Genomic DNA, 25,642 nt, shown 5'->3' on the forward strand with positions numbered 1-25,642 from the left:
TGACGTCTCTGAGGTACCTCTGTAGATGTCCACCCTGCTGGTAGGTTCCCCCTCTGTTATGGTATTGGGGCTTTTGAGAGACGGGGGTGTACGCCGACAAGGTACCCCTCATATTAGACTGTTCAGCCTCTGGAGTCACCTGGGCCCTGGAATTCGTAATGTAACGCATGTGACCTCAGGTCACACTTTGGGTCATCCCATTATTATATAAGGGGGTTTTCACTACACTAGGGCTAGAGGCCTAGATATAGTAGGAGGTAGGTAGCAAGGAAGGGAAGTGCCCCATTCTCTCGCAGATAGAATTCGCAATACATGATAGCCTACAATATATTGATAATATAAGAAAGAAATAGGGGCACGCACATTCGTTGTATTTTACACTACAGGATTTGTGTTTACTTTTTTCCCCCATTACTTTGCACCATGCATTGTTTTGTGCATTGAAAATTCTCACGATATTAAGATATCTACACAATAAACGTTATCAAGGCTACCCTACACATGATTAAGCCTAGTATTTTACAAGAGTACAATATATAAATAATAATAAATTTTACCCCCTCCTAAACCAGAACAATACCTCTTCTATTTTTTCCAGTAAAGAGGGAATTTGCAGTAAAGAAAGTAATAATTCTTAAAGTTGTAACCTAGATGTGAAATCTTGAATCATGTCTGCAAACTGTTACAATCGCCGGGGAAATGTGGAGGAGATAAAAGAACAACATCAACGACTGAGCACCAAACACATTGAGACACTAAAGGTTCTGTCCGACATGTCAAAAGAAAAGGATAAATTGGTTGCAGAGGTTAAAGAACTTAAGGTGAATAACTGAATTATGAACAAATGAAAAACCTTTACATTGCAGAAGATTTTTCATGACACTCAAAAGGAGATTTCACTTTGATTTCAGTCCGATCAACTCTCCCAAAAGATAATTCATTTTCTTATTCTTTGAAATTTTATTGGGAATGTTAAATTGTTATCTACTTTAAAACTCACTCACAAATATGTCTTTCATCTGAAACCATGTGAAAAAATGGTTTTAAAAAATTACAAATTTACAAGAAGTTTTTGTTTTCCTAAATTAGGAGGAGTTATTGAAATGTGGTGAATTGCATACAATAGCAAATGACGCAAAGGCCAGAATAAAAAGAGTTCAAGAAGACTGTAACAGGCGTTTGGATCACAACAACAGAACTTTAACAGAAAAACATCAACACGAGGTACATACAGTAATTTGATCTTTTTTTACAGCTACAGTATGCATGCATAATTTATTTTTTTCACATCACCAACATGTTGATATACGCACACAATCAACACATATAATCATTTGATATGATTGTGTTAATCCCATAATTATCCAATTTTAAACATATCAATTTTGTCTTGAATGGAAACTAAAACTACCTAAATATTGGATAGATTTTCCTGCAAAAGTCTGAGCAACGGTTTCAGATTATTAAAATATCGTGTTTGCTGCCCTCTCTAGTTTAAATGTTCTAAATTATGTTAGAGCTGCTCTAAATTATTATTTTATTTACATTAAACAATGATATACAATATATAAATACAATTTGTTTTATAAAGGGAAGAACCAAATTTGTCATGTCAACTACAAAAATATAGGCCAAAAAGTGAGATCCAATTTATTATAATAATAATAATAACTGGTACTTGATATAGCGCATTATGCTGAAAGCCTCAATGCGCTTTACAAAGACAGAAAATTTTGAAAAATTACAAATTAAAAAGGTGGGTTTTGAGGAGAGATTTGAAGACACTGGTGGAAGTAGCCTGACGGATTTCAATAGGCAACGCATTCCATAGAGAAACGGATGCCGAAGAAAATGAACGATTTCCATAAAACTTAGTGGAGGGATGAAATATATGGGCAAGAAGAGACTCAGATCGAGATCTCAGAGACCGCTTAGGAACATAAGGTTGAATAAGTTCAGAAATGAACTTAGATGAAGAATTATGAAGAGCTTTGAAAACAAAGAGCAGGATCTTGAATGTAATTCTTTGTGTTACCGGAAGCCAGTGAAGCTGTCTCAGCACAGGTGTGATATGTTGCCTTATGGGGCTTTGAAATTATAATATATATATACATTATAATGTTACCTGGGTAGGTACAGTACATTTAAATTTGTAAAAAAAACTTAGACTGAGGCAGGCCATCTGATATCCTGGGACCCTCTTAAAAAAGACAAGATATAAAACTATAAAGCTGCCTTCGTACACATTTTTTGGCAGACTAAATTCACATTTCAAATGGTGGTTCAATAATTGTGTGGGAAACTTTTTCATTTGTGCTTTTTAGTCAAGAAAAAAATGGCAAAATCTTCCTACTTTCTAGTAGTTTTATATGGTTAAGTTTGACAACTCGCTTTGTAACATGACCACAGCCATTTTCCCCATAACTGTTTCTAGTTTCCCACCCGTATTATGATGTACATAATTATACCTGAAATGCCTTTAACTAAACATGATAGTTATAACATCCCTAGGAGAACATCCCATCATGCCTCACTCCGCTGTCAATACACATGACTAACAATTAAACTGGTTGTCATAGTTTTCGTCCAAAAAAACAACATTTAGCAATCATTGTAATGTAACACTGACATAAAAGTCGTGTTTAATTAGTAAAATATGATATTGCATTGTGCTTGCTGTCATCTATTGTAAAAATAACATAATTTTTCATTTCTCTGAGGAAAAACAGGCCATTAGAAAGTAAAAACAGGCTTGTCATAACAATAAAAAAAAATCATTTATGAAATCGTTATTAAGCAAAGTATGGCTCACAAAAAATTGCAGTTTATAATAAATTATTTAAAAAGAATTAAATTGAACTATTATGAAACACTGCCAACCTTCTCAAAATCATTTGCTTATATTTTTCACAATATTTTTCCCCAAATAAGATACAGTAATTTGCGTTTCATTTGTGCGCATTTACTCTTGCATGGATTTTAAGTTTGGGAATACGTGTAGGCTTATATCTCAGAATTACTGAAAACTGTATAGAATAATACAGAGAATCCTGTACAACTTTTACTTGTAAAGCTCTGTCTACACTATCAAACTTGGTGGGACAAAAAAATGTAATGTGCCCATAGATGGACATGATGATGTCACATCACTGCTATAATTGTACATATAACTACCATATTTGGGCTCATCACATTTGTCAAAATAGTTTGATAGTGTAGACAGAGCTTTTTGTAACTTTCTGAATATTATTAAAACTGGCAAGAATTTCGGTTTGACAGCAATTAAAAATTTAATAAAGTATGTATCAAATTTTGAAATATTATTTACGAAAGTTTAAAGTACTTATGAAAAGAGTTGCATTACTTTTCTATGAACCCTATACTAGAGTGCAATCAAATATAATGTACGGAACAATTTACGAGCAACATATGTTTGTATTTTATACTGTCTGGTTGTGTGTTATAGGAGGCAGGGGTGTTCAGGTTAAGTTAGATAAAATAGTAAACCAATGCTATTCTTACTAACAAACTAACCTAGTAATGAGCATTTTTTTATCACATTTTTATTTACTTTGAATAGTAATTCTCATAAACATCTCAGCAGACTAACATAAGGAGTAATTAAAATTTAGGTAACGATGTCTTTTATAATCAGGCATCAGTTATATTAGTTTTGGCTTTATTTTCTTGTTGATTGTAAAATTCTGTAATTATACTGGCAGGCACTGTTTGTAGAGTATTCTTTGTTTTTCACATGTTTGCTTTCTTTTTTCCCTAATGAACCTTTCTTTCAAAGATAGGTCAGTATTTGTGAATAACTCGTCCTCTAGATTTGGACATTAAGCAAGTGGTTATATAATAAATACAAATCTAAAAGAAAATTTTGTATCCAAACATGAAATTTTCTTATTATTTTTATGATTATTATGATTATGAATAATGATTATTATCATTACTGTACAGTTTAGACGCCAATTCCTATATTTAATGGATTCTGAAACTCCCAACCTTCTGGAGGAAAATACTAAGGCTATGTTCAGACCCATGGCGTTAGACCGTTTTAGCGTACAACGTTACTAGCAAGGTCACATTACAAACCGCAGAGAAAAAAATGAGGTGTTCAGACCCATAGCGTACGATTATCGTTACAACGGAAGTGCGTCACTCAGGTGGTTTCTAGTTGCATATTCATGTGCTCTTACCCACGTGTTTTCATAGTTATTTCCACTGTATATAGGCCTAGATCTCAGCCCTACAATTATGACAAAATTTGCCGTAAATAAAACATACCTCAGTATTTATTTAAAAAAGAAAAATATAGTAAAGCCAAATTTCTGTTTCTATTGTTTTATTTTGTAGTAAAAAACATTTTCCCCAGGCTCTTGTGTTACGAAAATAAAGCAGGCCTCCTAATAATGAAGATGGAGATTGTGTTAACCACATGGGTGGGTAGAAAAAATTGATTGTGATTAGTCCAGACCAGTCAGTTAAAAAAAAACCCCTTAACTTGCTAATAAAAAAGACACAGCTCCCCTTGTTTGTTTACTTATTTTTTTAGGAGTTAGGGGGTTTTCAGCATTAAACTTGTCCAGTCTAGTCTGCCTTGTATATATTTAATGAGTGACTTGATGTCCCACACCACGCTAGTTTTTAGCTTGAATGAAATGCGTGAATGGCTCTTTAGCTAGGCCTACCTAAGGGGAAGGGATCGTAGTCACTGTTTAAATACAAGGTGCATTTATTTATGTCATTTGTTAGAAAATATAATGGTAATCAGTTGATACATGTAGTTTGTAGCCTACAGTTGTATTTGTAGCCTAGTTAGGCCTTATTTATTCTGGCCTCTTTGTTGTTGAAATCCATCTCTCACACATTGACGATACAAGATGTCAGCCTAGGTCAAACCTTGTTTCGCGTCATAACAGGAAACGTTCTGATTGGATACAACGTTGACTTACAGTAGCGTCGTACGCTAAAACGGTACTATCAACCGTTTTCCACTACAACGTTACAACCGTTGTACAACGCGTTGTACGCTAATCCCCAACTGTTCAGACACACATTCTTTTAGCGTCGTACGCTAAAACGGTCTAACGCCATGGGTCTGAACAGGGCCTAAGTGTGGATACAGATTCCGTGATCATAGATTTTAATTTGTCAATATTGACTGATTTATATCTACAATTTTTGTTAGCCTAATATTTTTTATTTTATCATCTCGTTACAAAAAAGTGTGAAAAAAAAAATTAATCAAATAATAAAAATAGTTTACTGTAGGTCACTTATTACCACCCAATTCCACAAAATAAATTTTTTACAAAAATTATCAAATCACTCAAAATATAATTGGAGAATAATTTCACTATTTCTTTTTTATTAAATAATTAGTAACACAAACTGTTAATACTAAATATTATGTGGTGTTACATATTAAGCAAGTTGACCAATGACATGTGCCAGTTTGAATAATCCATTGCTTGTGATTGGTCAGATCACTTACATCGCTTACATCCTTGTGTTGCGTCCTAGTGGGAACCAATCTTTAATCCCAGTTGTGTAGTACATATCCCCACCTGTCCCCACCAAAGAAACAATACAAATTACATCAGTATATTTTTTTTTAAAGAAAGTGGTTATGCTTATATAATGGGTAATTACAATATTATGTAATGTAAAAACTGTCAATCTACTACAGCTATGGGTTGTTAAATAAAGAAAGTAAATATTTGAACAATATTAGTTAAGTTGTTAAATTATATAGTATATTATGTAAACCACATGCCTTACCTCATTTTTGTTTGATGGTACCATCTAATCTTTGTCATATGAATGCATGACAACAAAGTGGTAAACATTTAAGAGAAAGGTCTAAATAGATAATTGTTCTTTATTTGTAGAAATATATATAAAATATTAGAATGTGTAGACTTTTTTTGCAGACATCACTCAAAAGAAAATTACTTTGTCTTTAGTAATGCTAATATATTATCATCTTCAGACCAGAAATTGTCCAGATCTAAGTTTGTTACAAAAGAATACAAGTCATTTAAATAAATATAATATAAGTTAAGATTCTTAAAAAACTTTATTCTAATTGTATGTATTGTAAGGAGTTTTAATAAATTAGCTCAAAAGATACAATACTATTAAAACAGTCACAAAAAACTTATTTCAATTCGTATACAAAACTGTATTCTTAAGTTTTGATAAATTGGCTCGAAAGTTACAAATACAATTAAAACAAGCTTTTCTTAGTAATGAAATCATCACCGTAAATTAGGTTTGTAAAATAAAATTTGTAATTAGGAAGTTGATAATTAGGAGATGTTAATGTACTTTAATTTGATGCCCTATAAATTAATGTTCACTTTGATTTTAATTAGTTCACCTTATTAACCAACTTTCATCATATGACAGCTAGTCACTTTGACAGAAATAATGTACGTAAATATCATCTTCTAAGATAGCTAGCGGCTCTTTTCCTACCCTTTTCCGGCTGTGGGTAACTAATCTAATTTACAAGTTGATGTATTGTGGTAATGTTGAGGTCAAGGGTTAAAGGGTCTTGAACAACCTCAATCATATTCACTTTACAACTTCTGACTTTTGATAAACCAGGCTCTTCCTTAAGTAATAACATTACATTAACTAATTAAAGGATGGGTTGTTTCAAATTTAGTTCTTTGCTTTAGTATTAAGAAATAGCATTGCTTACTTGTATACATAAATAACAAATGACCCTTCGTCCCTTCCCCACCTACCATGGTGTCAAGTTTAAGAGGAAGGAGGGGTTATACCCTTGTACCCACAATTACATGCCATTTTCATAAAATTACTCCAAATTTTAGCATGGGTTTATACTATAGATGGGCTTATTCCTATGTTTATTTATTCCATTTTGTGATTACGCCAGGGTAATACTGTAGGTCTATCATCCTACACATGTTTGATGGAATAAGTTCAGTCTTAAATATTCAAGTCTCAACCTAATTTTAATGACAACCTTATACAGTATAACGTATGTTCTACTATGTATTTATCTACATTGATATATATTGATTTTTTTTCCCCAATGACTTTGTGTCGAATTGTTTGATTGATAACTTTATTTCAGAGTTAAATTCCATATACACTGTACAGTACAACAAACAATACAAACGGAAAATCACACTGAAATAGGATTTTCCCCCATTTAGTAAAAAGATTGGCGATCGTTACAGATAGTTCGTAGTACACCTAACAAGATCATTTTTAAACTCTTATTCTAAAACCATAGATACACTTGCCTCTATTGTTTTTCTTCGCTATTAACTCAATATGGTTGGAATTTCATGTTTGCTTAAAACAAAAAATATAATATTTTTATTATTTTTCAGTTGAAGTTGAACAGTTGAGATTGATTTTTATGGAACATCAATTTTATTAAAAAGTACAGTTGAAAGAATTTCAATTCAATTTTGTTTACCATATTTTCATAATTTTCTTTTAAAAAACAAAAACTTGTTTGGTTAAATGTATTTTTGGAAGCTTTTAACAATTTTTAATTTGTTTTTTTATAAAAAGAAATGCTCATCCTTTTAAAAAATATGTCATCCAAATCTGTCTGTTTCCTTTTTACTTAACTTGATTTTATTCTGTCTGAAGTCTGATTTGGAAAGTACTTGGAGTGATGCGTTTGTTTTTCTGATTGTTATGAATTACAGATGGCACTATTCACGAAAGCGCACCTTGTAATTCACCGGTAACTTCCTTCCATAGAAACACTCGGGAACCTGAAGTGGAAATTAAGGATGTCATGTATTTACCAATGACGTATCCCAAGGGATTCTGGGATATCCTTTCTATATCTAGATTTTGTTTGTTCCCTCCTTTATACCCCCCTCCCCACCTTTCCTTTTTTCTTCTAAATAGTATTTAAATTGGATAGCTGTTATCTTTTTGGTTTCATCATATTATTTTACAGATACAACTACTTGGCTCACCAAAATTGAAACCGCTTGTTGAATAGCATGCATAACACAGCAAATTTTACAAAAACATTATTTGTATAACTTACTATAAGTAACAATGACAAATTAGTATATAATATAAATAATAATACATATAACTTGTACCTGTAATCACAAATTTAGATGAATGTATTATGTTAATTTACTTAAGGTTGAATTTAATTTTTTTTATACCAACATTTTTCAACCAATAATGTTTCAAAATATTTACTTTAGAAAATTTAAAGAAAATATAGTATTCGATATTGATATCAAAACAATTTAAAAGTCTTAAATCAGTTTTTCATTTGATTTCAAGATATGAGTAATCCCTACCTGTTTTAAGTGCACTGATGAGTTTTTTAGATGATCCCTTTGCAAGTTTCTGACTTTAATACTGTAGGTGATTTGATGTGAATGCGAACTTCTTACATTGCAATAGGGGAAACATCCTTATCGTTTCTAGGAAATAATTCCTTGTGAAGTTTGTTTGTTTAAATACTGGATGTGCTATCTGTACATTGTACAGTTTATACTATGGACAAAGAATCTACCATTATTTGATGAACAATATTAAAATTAAAGTGTATTTTGGGTGTTTATTTTTCTGCTATACCACTGAGTTAGAAAAGTTGTCATGCAAGTAGACCAGAGTTTTCATTGATCACCTACTGTAGTTGTATTTCCTCTCCCCACAAATAAACACCTACCTATATAACATTCTACCTAGTGTTTGAAATACAATCTTATTGATATTGATTGATCGATACGTGTTTGATATTTATTTCAGTTATCTGCAAAGTTAACTTTTGCCTTATTTTATAGATAACCATCATAAGTTGTATATTACAAACTATATCTCCTTGTGTACCTTGTGGCACTGATGCTTACTACATCTCTGCATCCTAAATCATTGTACTGGAAAAAAAATAACTTCAATTGAATTCCACTTCATCTGAATGATTGCTTTTAATTCACGATCAGTTCCTTTAATTAATTTTTCAGATTATGAGAGTTGTGTCTGAGAAACTAGAAGGTGAGAATGCATGGCTAGAGGAAAAACATCAGGTAATTGAATATAGTTAATTTGAATGTACATAACTTATATTGTACAGTACATGTAATACAGCGAACATGATTGCATACTGGAAAGGAGGAGATCTGCCAGTGCTGTCTTAGTTCTACACGTTAACGTAAGGTCATTGCTATGTCCTTCAGATAGGACATTAAGCCAATGATCCAAACATTTTAAAAGCCACTGCCTAGTAACTTTGTGTTTTGGGTCCCACTTTTTTCAGCCACCCTCTTGACTGATTAGACCCTTTTTTATGGATCAAGTTCTGCATTCTTATTACAAACTATTTCTTGATGACAATCCTTTGTAACGCAATTGAGTTGACCAATCACAAGCGAGAGTTAGGATGATCCATTGCGTTGTGATTGGTCTAATTACTTGTGGCACGTCTAAGTGGGAACCAAGCTTTACTAAGACAATCAAGACTACTCGTTGTGTTTACTATTATTTTGTTAATTGTTGATTAATCCATGCATTAGTGGAGCTTCCCTCTCTACCAGCTATTATATTCCTTGCTTTGTTTTTCTAACCATACGATTTAAGGATTAATTCACTATTAAAGATCTCATGTTATATTGTCCTTCATGCTTTAATCCTGCTTTGTTTTTCTTATTGAGTTTTAATTTACGCTGTTAAAGTAGATGCATTTTACTAAAATATCTCCTTCACTCCACTGTCTATTGTTTTTCCTCTATTGTTTTTCTACGTCAGGGATTTTAAAACTTAATTCTCTAGGCTAGTGTAGTGTTAAAATCGTTATTAGTCTTCTGAAGGTTGTGAATCTTTTGTAAACATAATCTCAGTAATTGTTCTGTTTTCTGCTAATTTTCTACCTTGATTTATTCAATCACTTACTAATTACTGCTGTTGATTACTGCTTTTTTTATGCTATTCTTTTGCTTGAGTGTAAACCATCCCTGTATACATTTGGACTAGATAACAAAACAACCAAATCTTAAAATAACATGTAGCCAGAGATCTACTGTTATTTTATCTTCTTTTTTTTCTGTCTACTAATTTTCTGCTTATTTTGCCTGGTCTTTCAATACTGATTTTCAATTTACATAATTGAAAAAAAAAATTGAAGGAAAAAATATATAAAAAAACTTTATGGAACAGACTCTTTAACCTCTTTTACCCAACCATTTACTACTAATGGTTTGCCTTCATCTTTGTTATGGAAATACATCTCACAGCCGTGTACATAAATTTAGACTATGAAAACAACGCACCCCTAAAATAGTAATGTCGCAACATGAGGATGTCGTTAATTTCAGGTCATGAGTTTATTATTGGTGAAGAGTGAGAAGGAAGAAGACTAGGTATGAGAACAAACCAAATGTGCCAATTTCCACAAGTTTGTCATGTACGATCTGGTTGAATACAAATCCCATGTCAAGTAAAGTACAGGTGTTTATACGTAAATGTCCCAGACTACCCGTTTAAGCCCTCGGTCACATGGATATCCTCACTGAGCGATGAATAGGTTTATCGTATTTTTGAATTTCAAAGGTGGTATTTGTCCCATGTGAATTTAAGTACAGGTGTTCGTTAACGCACATCCCAGACCCTTGTCTTTCGTTGTGTGGACATTGTCACTACTCTCTTTGCTGTCTGGACAAAATTTAGTTTTTGCATGCTTTACCAAATACAGCTTCTTGTAACATCTTGAGTTTTAGTCATGAGATTGAGAAAGATGTAGTTATATAGTGTAGTTTACTCCATAAATGAAGAATTGAATTTCTGAATCCTCTCAAGTTCTGATAAATTATACTGTAGATTTTCAGTTTAAGATTAATTATGGTGTCATAGGAATCAAATATCTTGGTCCAAATTGTCTAAATTTGTCCAGCTTAGGATTAGTTTGAAGGTAAACGGAGAAGTTGCTATGCTTACCAGCAATACCCACTCTCCCCTCTCTCTTGAAACTGACTGTGGTATCTACAAAAGAGCGGTGACAAGTTTACATTCATCTGCCATCACATAACATTTAACGACAAACATTACAAATTGTTTTTCATGTTACGACTTGGACTATACCCAATCTTCCACAGGTGCCTACGAACAGCTGTCGCGGAGGTGAGCGAAGACACGTATTTCTGCCATTTTCCTGTCAGCCATGTCACTAATTGTTTAATTACTGTACTACTTGGATGACATCAGCGTACCATTTTCTGTGCACATATCTTGGGTATATATTCGATTGAATTAGACATGTTTTCCACTTCTCGCATCCCTGATAAACAGTGAATTATTTTGCAGCAGTCTCTTGCGTACTTTAAATGAAAATGATGTACAATTATAATAGAATTTAAAATTCTGTCAAGTTCCTCTAATTGAATATTGTTTGAAGGTTTGCATCGTGCAGAATTATTAATGAACAAGTAATTTCAAGAACAACAACCAACTACTGTACACTGTGAATTGCCTTTTTAAAACTAAATTTTTTCATTATACCAAAACCTTTTTTAATAAAATTATGCCGTTATCAGAATGAGTCACAAAATAAAACATTTAGACCACATGATTCTACCACTAATTCCCAAATTGTTTTATTATTGTATCTAATAGGGCATACCAAAAATATCTTTATTTTTATAGATTCCTCTTCAGTTATAACTAATTTTTATTTAGTATTTAAAATGTTACACTAATCATACTTTTTCTTATAAAAAATGATTACATTCAATAATAACTGACTGTATTTTGACATCCCCTCATTCAACGTATTTATCCCTAGGCAGCCCATTAATTCTAAACTATTATGAAATTTAAATCTAAAAACTTAATATGAAGATGATTTTGCAATTTTTTAAACTCTGTTCCTGTGTAACATTACAGAACCTGTCCAAAATTTCGGACCAGCTGACTTGTCCTAATTAGCCAATGGTGATTGAGTATATTGTCACATAGTCATCTCTTATCGACTGATTCCTTATTAGGTGCTTCATGTCACATGTCCTAGGTCCCCTGGAAAAAAAAAACTTTTGTTGATTAGGCCATTTTAATGTTTAATTTATTATTATTTTCTACCAAAAATTAGACAAAAATATATATACCTGATAAAACCATAATTTAAAAAAAAATAGTCAACTGTACCTATTTTTTTGTTAATTGTTTTTTGCAAACGTGAATAACTTTCGTCAATTCAAAGTTTGATTTTATTTATCTTTATTTTTCATGTTTTGGGGACAGTGTACATTCTTTACTATACATTAGTGTATTATACTGTAATATAATCGAAATTAAATTGTATATTGGCATATTTAAACCCGTTTCAGTTGCCTATTATACTAAACCACTGCCCTGCACAATGTTACTTTCTCCATAAACATTTTTAACATTTTCATCGTTCTAAATGCTTTTTAAAAATCCAAAATTGATTAAAGAAAAAAAAAAAAAAACACATCTTTAAATGTCAAGTTCTCGGTTAAAACTGAGATTCTAGTTAATGCCTGCTCAATCAATCCATCCATGTTTGATGGACACATGCTTTTCTAAAAGCATGAATCACGAAGATAATTAAGTCGCAGCAGCCTACAAGTACGGTTCACATTAGGTGTTTTAAGACGCTTGCAGAAAAATAGGACAATCTCTTGGGTTGAGAAGTATAAGGAAACTTAATATAGCGAAGCAAGTAGAAACGTGAGGCAGGAACGTGCGCCCTAATTTTAAATGTATCTTTAGAATAATAAATTAAACAGAGATAAATATATATGTCTGTTAATTCGTTAAAGTACAATAAAATATACGTTCAATGTCAGCATGGGTTTAATTTTAATTGTATAAACCAAGTCATGTAATTTTTTTTATAGAATTGAGAGATGACATTGTTCTGTTGAGAATGTCAAAATATTTGATAAGGTTTATATGATTAAATATGTTTTGATTTAGTTGTCTTCACAAAATACATTATGTTGAAATGTATGATTAACATTTGTTAATGTTCATCAAACATATGACACTGTTTAGTCATTCATGATTTCACCAATAAAAGGAGATGGCTTGAGACACACTTAAACAGGCCCCTTCAACTGTGACATGGTCTAAGCACACGGTGATTTTTAAGCCCACTCTGGCCCATCTCCAGTAGTGTAATTAAATCGCACATGTACGATTTATCGGTCATACATATATCTTCTCGTATTTTACTATAAATAACTGTTATTATGTTATATTCTTAAATAATCTTCAATACATACTGTACTGATGTTAACTAATAGCGAGTTTTCGTTTTGGGATGTTAGATAAAGGCGGAGGTTTCAACAGGCTGTGATGGTTGATGTTCAACATTGACGGAATTCATGTTCCAAACAGCACGGTCCATTAAACTATTGTCTTCTTCGTCTACCATCCAAAAATAAAAGCTTGCTTAATAGTTTACTCTTTAAAGCTCATAGTGGTCTCCCATGTCGTAGTTGATTAAAAATATACCAACCTATTCATATGCACTGCAATGCATTTTTTTAAACCATTAATATTTAATAAATTGGCAGTTTGTTTAATTACAATAATATCCGTTTTTTTTCTTGTATGGTTTTTGCAGCTATTGTTTTGGATTGTGGTTTGTCACGATAATTCAATGGGATTTTATTTCACAATGCGCCCTTTGCACATTTTCCAATAAACTTTTATCTGAACGTGACACAAAATTCCCACTTTTCAAAACCGTTAATTTGATTTAATCTCACGTATTCACTAAATCACACATGGACATTTATCTCCTCGCATACACGTGTGTTCGCTATATTGCCTCATCAATGTGTGTTACATAAATACCTTATATTATTATTAACCGTGTTGAAGTTTAAAGCTTTAATTTTTTTATGAAGTAGTAGAATCTTAATCATCCCAATTGGTTTAATTTCTTGATGTTCTCGGACAGGTGGTTGTTTGTTATCTGTCTCTTTGATCTATGCTTGTTCGCGTACGCTTCCTGTTTTTATATACAAATTGTGACGGGCTTTCGAGAGAAAATCCTAACCAGATGAGATTTAAGATAAAGAAGTATTCACTATTCAATTTGGCTTATGTTTTGTCATCTTCCGGTGGGAGAATTAAACAGAATAAATTAACATAAAGAAATATATTTGTTGAATGAATGTTTTGGTTCCTAAAAGTCCTATGTGTTGTATGTGACAACCTGTCTGTAGGTCCTTGTATTCAAACATATTGTTTTCCCATATAGATAGATATATTAATTTAGTAGATTTGATTGTTGGTCATTTTGTCAGCCATTTAAATTTATCAGAAAGTATTCCTATTTATTTAATAATAAGTTACATTTATTAGGCTAGACGAACCTAAAGTTCTGTCTACACTATCAAACGTTATGTGAAAAATGTGATATGCCCAAATATGGTACTGATATGCCCAAATATGGATATATATTGTAGATAGTGCTTGATATAGAGTTTTCGTATCCACTAAATGAAAAGCGCAAGTTAAAAATCACTACTGTTTTTTTTTTAATGACTAGGTATATCACTGGCATGCATGACCTTGTCTCTCATCTCATTTTAACTTTGAGTACTGGACCAGAACCAGCAAATTTGACCCCATACTTATTAATTTTATCCCTCGCAGGTGGATTTTTGTCCACTGATGAATAACAACGAATTATTCTAATTAACGATAGACATCTGATGTCATCTAAGGTCTTTAAACACCTGGATATCGGGACAAGACATAACCCATATCAGAAATTATTTTGCTAAAAGATATAATTTTGTTACAATGATGAAAGCAGAATTTTAAAGATTTTCGAAAGGTGGTGGTGGAAAATATTGCATTGGAGTTATTAACAGTAACTGTCATTGGTTAACTTTTAATTCAATGCAATCAATAAAAGCAGGTAAAGCTGTGGCCATTTGTCTCAATCACCATGTTGCAGTATACTTCAACAATGTCAGAAGATTTTGGAGAAGACTAAAGATTAATAAAAATCCTTCCTTAAAACAGCCATCTGACATTTGTTTGAAAGATACTTGGACGCCTAGAGACAGTCCAACAAAATTGTCCTAATATAAAACTGAAACATTTGTTCACCAGTGTAACACTTCTGCCAGACCGGAACAATACCCTATGAGACTGACCATAATAGACTATTAACAATAGCCACGAGGGAAGTCGCGTTAAATATACCATCAAGAGACGTTTTTACCTTCAATAAACAGTCGTTGTATCCCACAATTACTCACGTCCTTACCTGCCCGTTGATTGATATACAGGAACAACTGAAAGAAAAAAAATCGCAAAAAAAAACACACTGAACCTAAATGAATCTATCATGATAAAGCTGTCACCTGACTGTCACATGACCTTCTGGTCTACTTACCCGGGAGGAAGTTGTTTATAAGCGATAATACCGGCAGACTCACCCTTAGCTCGATTGAAATCCAATCATATTAAGCTGCTATTCATAAGCTTCGTTGACCAAGTTAGGAAATTTAATAGCGCAGTACAATACATATAAACTTCCATAGTTTGCGTACTAATTTATAAAGCGATCTTTTCAATTGTGAATCAATTTTGAAACTGATAATTGATCGGGTTAGTCTAGTGTTCTGCTTCTTATTGGTGGTTTTGAGATGTTACAGAGGTACAAATATGGTCTGTGTCACTGCAAGTCCTTAAGAGGGACTGGTGTTTGTTTGAACCAATTTCATCTCCTTGTACATCTTTACTATTTTAAAATTAATTACTTTTGTCTATCATAATAAAGTTTTAAATTAAATTATTCTTTATATTAATTTTCCATGTACAACTGAGCGTTTAAGTTGTTAACGGTAATTCTATTAACTAATTTAATTTTCTTTTTTACCGTAAATTCAATAAAAAAAAGATTTAGCATGACCCACTGCGTTGTTGGAGTGCACCATGGTCGCGTGGCTGGACTGGGATAGTGAGAGTCTAATCCTGGGTCGTCGGTCGTCGTGAAACCTATGTTGAGGCGGGGTGCGATGAAGCACGTCCAGCTTCTCTACATACGCACAATTAATTAACAATTTGTAATTTAGTCAGTCATTGGTTGTTGCCTCATAAATTTAAATCCTTTTCATTAATATTTTTGCTTGATATATCAGGTAGTGAGACAATTTTTGTATTTATGTGTGAAGTATATTAATGCATATAGGCAGGCTGTAGTTGATTGTTCTTATATTCTTTTGTGCTATATGAGTAATTGTGTTGAAATAAGTGATTATTATCAACATTATTCGTTAAGATTGCTAATTGCTTATGAGTCACATTCTGTTTATCTATATTTAAATGCAAAATTAGTCATTGAAAAGTAATACTAGACAAACTTGATTCTTTTCCAACTATTTTATTATTTAAATAATAATATAAAAAATAATCCTACCTCACAACTCGTGGCAAAAACAGTACCACAACCGCACAATGAACTTTTGTTAAAGTTCTGTCTACACTATCAAACTTTATGTGACAACAAAATGTGATGTGTCCATATATGGACATGATTATGTCATATTACTACCATATATGGGAATATCACTACCATATTTGGGCATATCACATTTGTCAAACTAGTTTGATAGTGTGAATAGAGGTTTAGAAAGCATTGGCTACTTTTCATTCATCCTGTTTTTGTCTGGTTAAATTTTATATTGTAAATGCATTGATAAACCATTGATATAAACAGTATATAAAGTCATTTTTCGAGCAATTATGATATTGAGAACTTTATGAATATGTGGCACACAATACGACGTGATTGATTGCTTTTTTGATTGATGTGTTTTAACGATTTTGTAAAGTGATTTTACCCAGATCTTGTCAAAATGCATCAAAGATCTTAATACAATGTCATCCAAATGAACCACGACAAACGTATAAAAAAAACATTTTTACCCCCAGATGATGTTATGTCATTTCACACAAATACCTTCTAATTGATTCTGATTGAATTTCCATCATAATGATATCATATAACTGTCAACAACATATGCCCCCATTAAAAATTCTTTAATATTTATAGTTGGCAACCAGAAATTGATAGTAAATCTCTGACATGAATTTATGATTTTTAGAAACTCATACATGTGAAGTATCCTTGGTTTTTTTAATGTTAAAATTAAGTTATTTTAATAGATTATCATGATTTTAAATTTAAATTAAAATTTAAAAAAATGTTATTTACTGATAAGAATGCTTGTATAGCACCCTCTGTTGTTTTCGTGTCTCATTTCCCCTTATTAACTATAACAAAATGTTTTTTTTGTATTTTATTACGACAGTATCGGTCGCACAAAGCGGCACTTTGCATCATTTTATTTACTGTGATTTCCTGGTCATTTGACTGTGTTCAATCATGCAAGACCACCTCAAATCCGTGGGGACTACTTTAGTCTGTGTGGATCTACGTACACAGCTATTTATTTTCCGTGGGGAAATGCAATATCGATAAAAGTGGCTTCCCCTAAAACAACATATATAACCATATTTGATATTGAGTTACTTTTTGAAGTATAGAACTTGCAGCAATAAAATGAAAAAAATATAACAAAAAGTCTTTTTTAATACAAAAAATATATATTTATTTTTTTTTTACAGTTTGAAAATCGTATATGCCAATTGGAAACAGTAAATGCAAAATTGAGTGAAAAATTAAAATTACTTGACCAAAATGATACCAGATTTGAGGTAAGTTTTAATAAAAACCATTAGACCACTATAAAACATTTGTTTCAAAAGCGGTCTTTTATTGGAGACACACCCATACTTCAATACAAAATAAATGGGTCAAAAATCAAAACATTTGTCATGTTTTATGTATTTTGGGGTTTTTTTTCTTAAACCTTTAATTGAGTTGGACTGTATCTATAATAATAGCTTTATTAGTTAATGCCACAGTCCAATTCAAAATTATACGTTGATGTTGGTTTGAAGGGAAGTGGAGTGCCATATAAGAGGCCCCTGGGAATCTTAATGAGTACACAACTGTCTTCAAACAGGTATCAACGCTAATTTTAACATTCACATTTACAATCATAATATGTCGGAGATCAATCTGATATTCGATGGAAGGTAATTTTGATTAGAAATCCACAATATATGTGTATGGTCTGTTTTCGTGGGTTGTTGATAACGCAAGGGGTTGTAAAGGGTGACATGTCCCCAATAGCACTACCAAGTTGTCACATCTTTATAATGACAAGTATTATGATGAAGAGAATTTGATTTGTGTCCCCTGATAACAACTTGACTGTTTTGTACCCCTTTATTTTCTGACAGGTTAATAATAATTACATAAAAGTTACATTTTCTGATAAAAAAACTTCACATTACGTAGGTTATTTGTCAGCTTCCATCGAGTAATCTGTGGACCATTTATACAAATAATAATAATACATTTTTATAAGTTGAATAGTGAGAATATTTTTTAAACTCTTATAGACCTTTTGTAAGACATATTCTGTTCTAAAGTAAACTTATTCAATTAAGCCGCTGCTTCCATCTTAAATCAATGTTGGAGTTTACATAGATGAGACAAGCCAAAAATGGCAGCGCTCACAATTTAGCACAGAGTACAACATGGCACACATTTTGGTTGAAAATGCAATAGAACCATGTAATAGAACCATTAAATTGACCTTTTACTATGCAGTAGAACTAATATCGAATGGCATGTACAAATTATTAAGGGTACACTAATGTTTTTTAAAACATTACCATTGCTTGATATTTGTTGAAGTTTGGTGCAATACTGTTTACAACCTTCTGACACTGGGCCCCAAACCTATTTTCAAAAGGTGAAAAAAAGATTAAAATCAAATTAGTCACTTCAATAGTTATTTCTCAAGTTGAATATGTTAGTTTTGCTTATGAATGGATATATTGACAAATTAAGTTTAAAACAACCTAGACTATTGCATTAACAACTATTGAAAGGTGACTAGACAAAACTTAATGTGACATTAAACATCATTATTGTCTGAAAAGTGACAATGTATAAACGTAACAGTTATAAATTACTGTAGTTTGCTTCATTTTATTCTTCATCATTCATTTTTTTCTGTACTCCTCCATCGTCTGCTACATTTTTTTCTCCGTCGTCTGCTACATTTTTTTCTCCGTCGTCTGCTACATTTTTTCTCTGTCGTCTGCTACATTTTTTCTGTCGGCTGCTCATTTTTTTCTGTTGTTTGCTTTATTTTTCTTCTCTGTCAACTGCTTCATTTTTTTCTCTCTCATCTGCTTCATTTTGTTCTGTGTTAAATTCATTTTGTTCTCTTTCGTCTGCTAGTGCTACATTTTTTTCTACGGTCTGCTACATTTTGTTCTGTGTCGTCTGATTTATTTTGTTCTCCATCATCTGCTTCATTTTTCTTCTGTCGTCTGCTTCATTTTGTTCTCTGACGTCTGCTTCATTTTGTTATCTGTCGTCCGCTTCATTTTTTCTCTTTCGTCTGCTAGTGCTACATTTTTTTCTCTGTCTGCTACATTTTTTCTCTGTTGTCTGCTTTATTTTCTTCTGTGTCATCTGATTCATTTTGTTCTCCATCATCTGCTTCATTTTTTTTTTCTCTTGTCATCTAATTCATTTTTCTTCTTTTGTCTGCTTAATTTTGTTCTCCATCGTCTGCTTCATTTTGTTCTCTGTCATCTGCTTCATTTTCTTCTTTGTTGTCTGCTTCATTTTATTCTCTGTCGTCTCCTTAATTTTCTTCTCCATCGCCTGCTTCATTTTCTTCTCTGTACATGTGGTCTGCTTCATGTTGTCTTCTGCTATTCATATTATCATCTATATAATGTCATGATATTCATAGTGTCACTAAATGGAAAGGTAAACAAATACAGATAATGAGGTACTTAGCAATAAACTGGACAAAAACACAATTAACACCTGAATGCTGCATTTGAAAATTTAAATTCAGGTGACTAGAGTCAAGGCTTACATGCTACTCGTAGGATGATCCTAATTGGCCTTAAATTGCCATTACATTGCGATTTAATGTTGTTTAATATCTTTTATGGATATAAGTATATAAATAGCAAATTACTACGGTATTAGTTTATTTAACATTAACACCGACCACGCATCTATTTGTGGATTATGTTTTTTAATGATTATACCAAGGTCTTTCCAGTTGTTTTTTTATCATTATAACATATTTTGGAAGTAGGTACAAAATACTGTACAATAACAAAAATAGAATGAAAATTCATTTTTTATAATGTAATTTTATGTATTTTGTTATTAAATGTTATTTTCCAATAGTCATAAACTTCATTTTCGTGTTGCTCCAGGAAAAAAAAATCTCTTGGAAACCATAAAAGCATAGTTACCTTTCGTCCTAAAAAATCAACTCAACAGTAATAATTCATATTAGTACTTTTGTTTGAAATAATGTTACCTTCTTCTTACTTTAATGTTCTTTATTGAATTATATTTTTATAGGTTCATAATCAATATGAGTCATATTCATAATAGATAATAACAACTTTCAGGCTGTTATTTTCATATAAGTTCATGAGAAAATCTCGGTTCTGTGGTTGAGAAGCGTGTCTTTGATTTGGATGGGCCTACGGGACCATTTCTAATTGCTTATACATGTCTCACACTTGACAAAATCTCTCTAGATTCTAAGAACATTTTTTCTTAAAATTTCTTTTTGGAAAGTGTTCAAGTTTTGTTTGTTTGAACATTATTAAGCAATTATCGTAGTTTTATAGACTTTCCTAGAAATGGGGACATAATTTTATTTAGAACATGATTACATTGTAATTTTTTGTTAATTGTTTGCCAAGTCCGGTATGAAAACAGTAAATAAACTAGGACTGGAACATAGTGAATTTCGCAGACCACAATGTTAATGACATTACAATGTTTTTTTTGTTTCCTGGTATGGTAAATTCATTTATATGTTTTATATATCAAATTATATGAAACGAGCAATAAATAATTAAAATGGTTGATTGTGAATTTTAAAGCAATTTTACAAGCAAACCTAATTCAATAGTTTCAATCATGTGACCGTTCCAATTTTGGAAATTCTTAAGGGTTGGCCAAAGTGTTAACATTTTCCTCTTGCTAGTCTGACAGGGAAGTGTCCCCTTAATAGGGATAATAATAATAATAATAATAATAATAATAATGGAAATTTGTAAAGCGCAAGCATCCGACAAAGAAAGTTAGGGATGTCTGAAAGGAGGGGTTCTTCTACTGTATAATGTAAAGTATAAATGAATATTATATGACTTTAGAATATTCATTTTTATGTAATAAAGTATTTTATTACAATATCTTGAAACTTTAAGGTCTAGAGTTAATTGTCAATAATTTATAAGAGATATACAAATATAAACATTTTAACAAATATATATCTAAATATATTATGACAACTGTGAAATAAATGTGAAATATAATATTTTCATTTATTAAAGAAAATATAATTTGTAATATAAGCATCTAGCGATTCGTACATACAGAACATTCTGTAAAATAGTAATTATCGGGGAAGCTAATATGCATATCATTTTACCTGTTCCGGCTGTGTCGTCTGTCGTGAATCTTGTCTTGATGCGTGTTTAATGTGTTGAGGTGGTAGATGTAACATTAAGTAATAAGCCTCGGTTTTGTTGTCAAATGTGACACTCAGTATTTCTATACTCCAAGGACTAACATGAACTCTATGTGGCTGTTTTCCTGACAGGCGACAGATTACAACTTCTGAAATGATGTGTTTGCAAAATGTAGTAGTGTTAATTTTTTAATGCTTTTATTTTTTTTTCTTCTCATATCATCACTTTCTGTGATTACATAACAAGAATGTAATACGGTTATAGTTTATGGCATCACAACAAATTATATTTTGTAAAGAATTATTTCATTTTAAAATATTTCACAATTTTTCTCATTTAAACCATTGACAACATTTTTTTGCAATATTAAGATAGTTTTTGTCCTAATAAGTATTCTAGATAAAATTGTTGTATTTATATTTTATTATTTTTATTATTTGGCATGTCAACAGATATGTTTTAGAATTTTTGTTTATTTTTTATACGTTTTGCTTTTTATTTATTTGTTATTTTTGCGAGATTGTCAATATTATCCCATAATCTAAGCTGTTTAGTTAAAGAAAATGATTAATACTGTACATTTTTGTTTGAAAATTAAAATTACATAAATGCTGGAAATAACTGAATTCCCAAAGTGCTGAATAAAAAGGAAGGTCATGTGATAACAAAGTCACGTATGTACGTGATTAGTACTTTCAGTATGTGAACTTATTAAAATTTATATAATATTTGTTAGTTAATTTATTGTTGTTTGTGACTCTTTGATTTAGCCGCTTGGCATTCTCATGATTCTAGATATAGAACTTTAGATAAATTGTACTCAGACTCAAGTTGGAGACAATTTTGTGAGACTATGTGTGACTATGCATGACTAAAATGCAGTAGAATTAACTTTCTTTGAATAAACTTTTAAATTGTTTCAACAGTTTTAAATGTTGATGTGATAGATAGATAATACTGTATATTGAATACTTGGTATGATTCCGTTTAAGTTTACAGGTTTGGACTCAAACCATGTATCTTCAAATCACAATTCAGAAATCATACCCTAGGCCACTAATTACCATAGCTTGGGAGTAAGTGGCCGAGCGGTTAAGACAGTGGAACCGTAATACTTTGCCATATTAACACAGGCAAGGGTTCAAGTCTCACTCGCTCCATGGTTCTGTTGGTAGAAAAAGTCTTCTCGGATAAGGACTATAAACTGTAGGTCCAGTGTACACATCTAGCTCATGTGAACCTAGTACAACTTTGGAGACGAGTAGGGGTTACCCAGGTGTACTAGTACATCACAGCCACTGATCATAACTGTGCGAGTTCGCCCAGTGTAAATAAAATATTTCAATTCTAGCCGACCAGAAAGGTTGTTCAAGCCTATAAACAGCAGTTAATGCAGCATAAGTTGATTGAGTAATTTATATCTCCTTAGGTGCTTAATCAGCAGATGGAAAAAGCAATTGAAGAAGTTGTGAAGTTTAAGAAAGATAATATCCGATTGCAAGAAGAAAATACAGCAAATAGTAACAAATGTCAAATCCTGGCAGCTGACCTTGAAAAGCTTAGTCCACTGGAGAAGCAGGCTGCAGAACTCTCACTGGACCTACAGGAAGCCAGGCAGAAGGTACGTGAATTGGGCCTACAACTTAAAAACAAGGAAAGTATACTATCTTGTCCTCCAGAGCCTTATAATCACGAAGACCGTGCAGAGTTAGTTAAGTTGAAGAAAGAGGTTGTTAGGTTGACGAAACAGGTTGAGGTTGCTGAAAACGAAACATTAGTTCACAGAGAGAATGCTGTTTCATACAAGAAGCAACTTTTAGATAAAACAAACATGCTGCTTGATTTACAAAATGTTAATGCAAACTTGTCTGTTTTACTTCGCGAAGTTGAAGATGAATTAGAAAAATTGAAAAAGAAATTAAAAATGCAATCATCAAACTCTGCCTCAAAAGAGGAAGTTACCTTTAAAGAGTTTGTACTACTAAAACGTGAATTAAATTTAATTAAAGAAGAAAATTTAAAGTTAAAGCAAGGCAGAAAAGGTACCAAATCTCTGCCAAGTCTTAAAGGTTCAACTGGGTCTACGACTAGCATCTGGTCGCATGGTAGCAGAGGTGACGCAAACTCAGCGAACGAAGCATATAAACCGAAATCCACTCAGCATTATTTAAAGAAACATTGACCAACTCGCCGATTTAAAATGGATATTTCTTAATCTTATTCTGCCAGGATAATCTGTGTGTGTGTGCGTACTTTAAAAGAAAATAGTACGTTTTATATCTTACTTAAAGACGCGACTTAAAAGCCAGACATTTCTTTAATATTGACCACGTCTAGGATTTAAAGTAGATATTTTCTACGATCATGTTCATTTGTTGCGCCGTGTACCCTGCCGAATGTTGAACATACGCTGATCAATAAGCCACATATAGACAGCTGCTAATACCTTTCAACGTGGCATTAATCTAATCTTATCCATTTACGTATTTCTCCATGATTGATGAAAGATAAATGAGATCGCGTTCATTTGGAAATTTAGTATCCACGGCATAATTGGTGTGCGCATCATTCATTTCCTCTTAATCTATTCAGCATCCTGTTTTTTAATTATCCCAAAAGCTGATATTTTTTCATGTGCTATTTCACCTTTTTTCTACTCATTTATTGTTTCATTCTATGTGAAGTATATTTTTGTCATGGTGGTGCTTTTCAAGTATATTTCAGCTGTTCTTATTGGCTCGGAAAACTGACTGATTGCCGAGAAGTAGGGTGACATCAATCAAGTGTGGTTAATGCCAGGTGAAAATTACCTCACTATTACTTTGACGTTACCGACGAAACCAGTATAAAGCCCATCGTCTGGCATTTCAACAACAAAGGCCTGTACAGTATACATGATATAATTTTACCATCATGTGACATTTTATAACAAATTAAAATAATGTCCCCAGTAAATGACCTTGAAAGTAATTTTCTCTCTGATGACTTCAACATACCTGTCTAATAAAACTATGACCTAGAAATATTCACCCCTAGTAAGAAAACGTAATTTTGTTTTAATGTTCATTAGTGGAATTATTTGTCAAGTCTATACCAAAAATGGAAATATAGCCCAGGGGTTTTTTGCGTTACCATATCTGTCTATTTGTCCCCTTTGTCTACTTCAACCCCATTCCCCTTGTATAAATTTAAAAATATCCATGTATATTGTTAGTATGGTTAATCAGATATATACATTAATGTATTGTTTGTGGAATGTTGGCATGTGTATTTTTAATGTTCATTTTTATATTATTTTTGCAATTTGTTTTCTTTTTTTACCCAATCATGCCTTGTAATATAAACCAAAATTTCATTAAGTCTTTCAAGTGTCTATAATAACCATTTTAAACATTATTCATATATTGGTTTTCTCCTCTAAATAAAACCTGTAACCAAAGGTTCAGCCCAAACCAAAAGTTTACCAAACCAAAAGTTTACCAAACCAAAAGTTTATCAAGCCAAAAGTTTACCAAACCAAAAGTTTACCAAAAATAAATTTAGCAAACAAATAATTTACCAAACAAAAAGTTTACCAGACAAAAAGTTTATCAGACAAAAAGTTTAACAAACAAAAAGTTTAACAAACAAAAAGGTTTACCAAAATAAGTTTTACATAATACAATTTTACATAATACAGATACAAAAAGATTACTTTTAGATGTTCTCTCCTTTGCTATAGGTATAAACAAAACATGTTTACAATCAATAAAATTGTGTTTATTTTTACTTCACCATGATAACCACATTTCTGTCATAACCTTTGTGAACTTCCAACCTGTTGATTCTAAACACTATGTATAAATTATGATGAATATTAATAGATTTTGACAATAAACTCATAAGATTCATATTGGCATGGTGGTATTGTTTCCAGAGAGCTTTTCCCATGCTTATCTGTAATTAATTCTTCTACGTAAAGTTAGGTTTGTTTATTTAAAGGTCTCCCTCTTGAAAGATCTCCACCAATGAAAGACCCATTTCAATAGGACTA

The 25,642-nt window shown here is 31.8% G+C and overlaps 1 protein-coding gene and 1 long non-coding RNA gene across 2 annotated transcripts; one reads left to right on the top strand and one right to left on the bottom strand.

Annotated features, from left to right (window-relative positions):
• The first annotated feature begins 606 nt into the window (after positions 1-606).
• LOC144851145 (uncharacterized) lies at positions 607-24,952 on the top strand. Its single transcript, XM_078708703.1, has 5 exons — positions 607-821; positions 1,090-1,224; positions 8,994-9,056; positions 17,638-17,727; positions 23,039-24,952. Exons 1-5 carry the CDS (start codon positions 669-671, stop codon positions 23,789-23,791), a joined length of 1,194 nt encoding a protein of 397 aa, XP_078564829.1. The 5' UTR covers positions 607-668; the 3' UTR covers positions 23,792-24,952.
• On the bottom strand, positions 15,264-19,098 carry LOC144851158 (uncharacterized). The gene is made up of 3 exons (XR_013614153.1): positions 19,060-19,098; positions 18,757-18,823; positions 15,264-15,299 (listed from the first exon to the last, which is right to left on the bottom strand). It is a non-coding gene; the product is annotated as an uncharacterized LOC144851158 (long non-coding RNA).
• Positions 24,953-25,642: the final 690 nt, after the last annotated feature.

The sequence above is a fragment of the Antedon bifida genome, chromosome 8 (genome assembly GCF_963402885.1).
Source record: "Antedon bifida chromosome 8, ecAntBifi1.1, whole genome shotgun sequence".
Lineage (NCBI taxonomy): Eukaryota > Metazoa > Echinodermata > Crinoidea > Comatulida > Antedonidae > Antedon > Antedon bifida.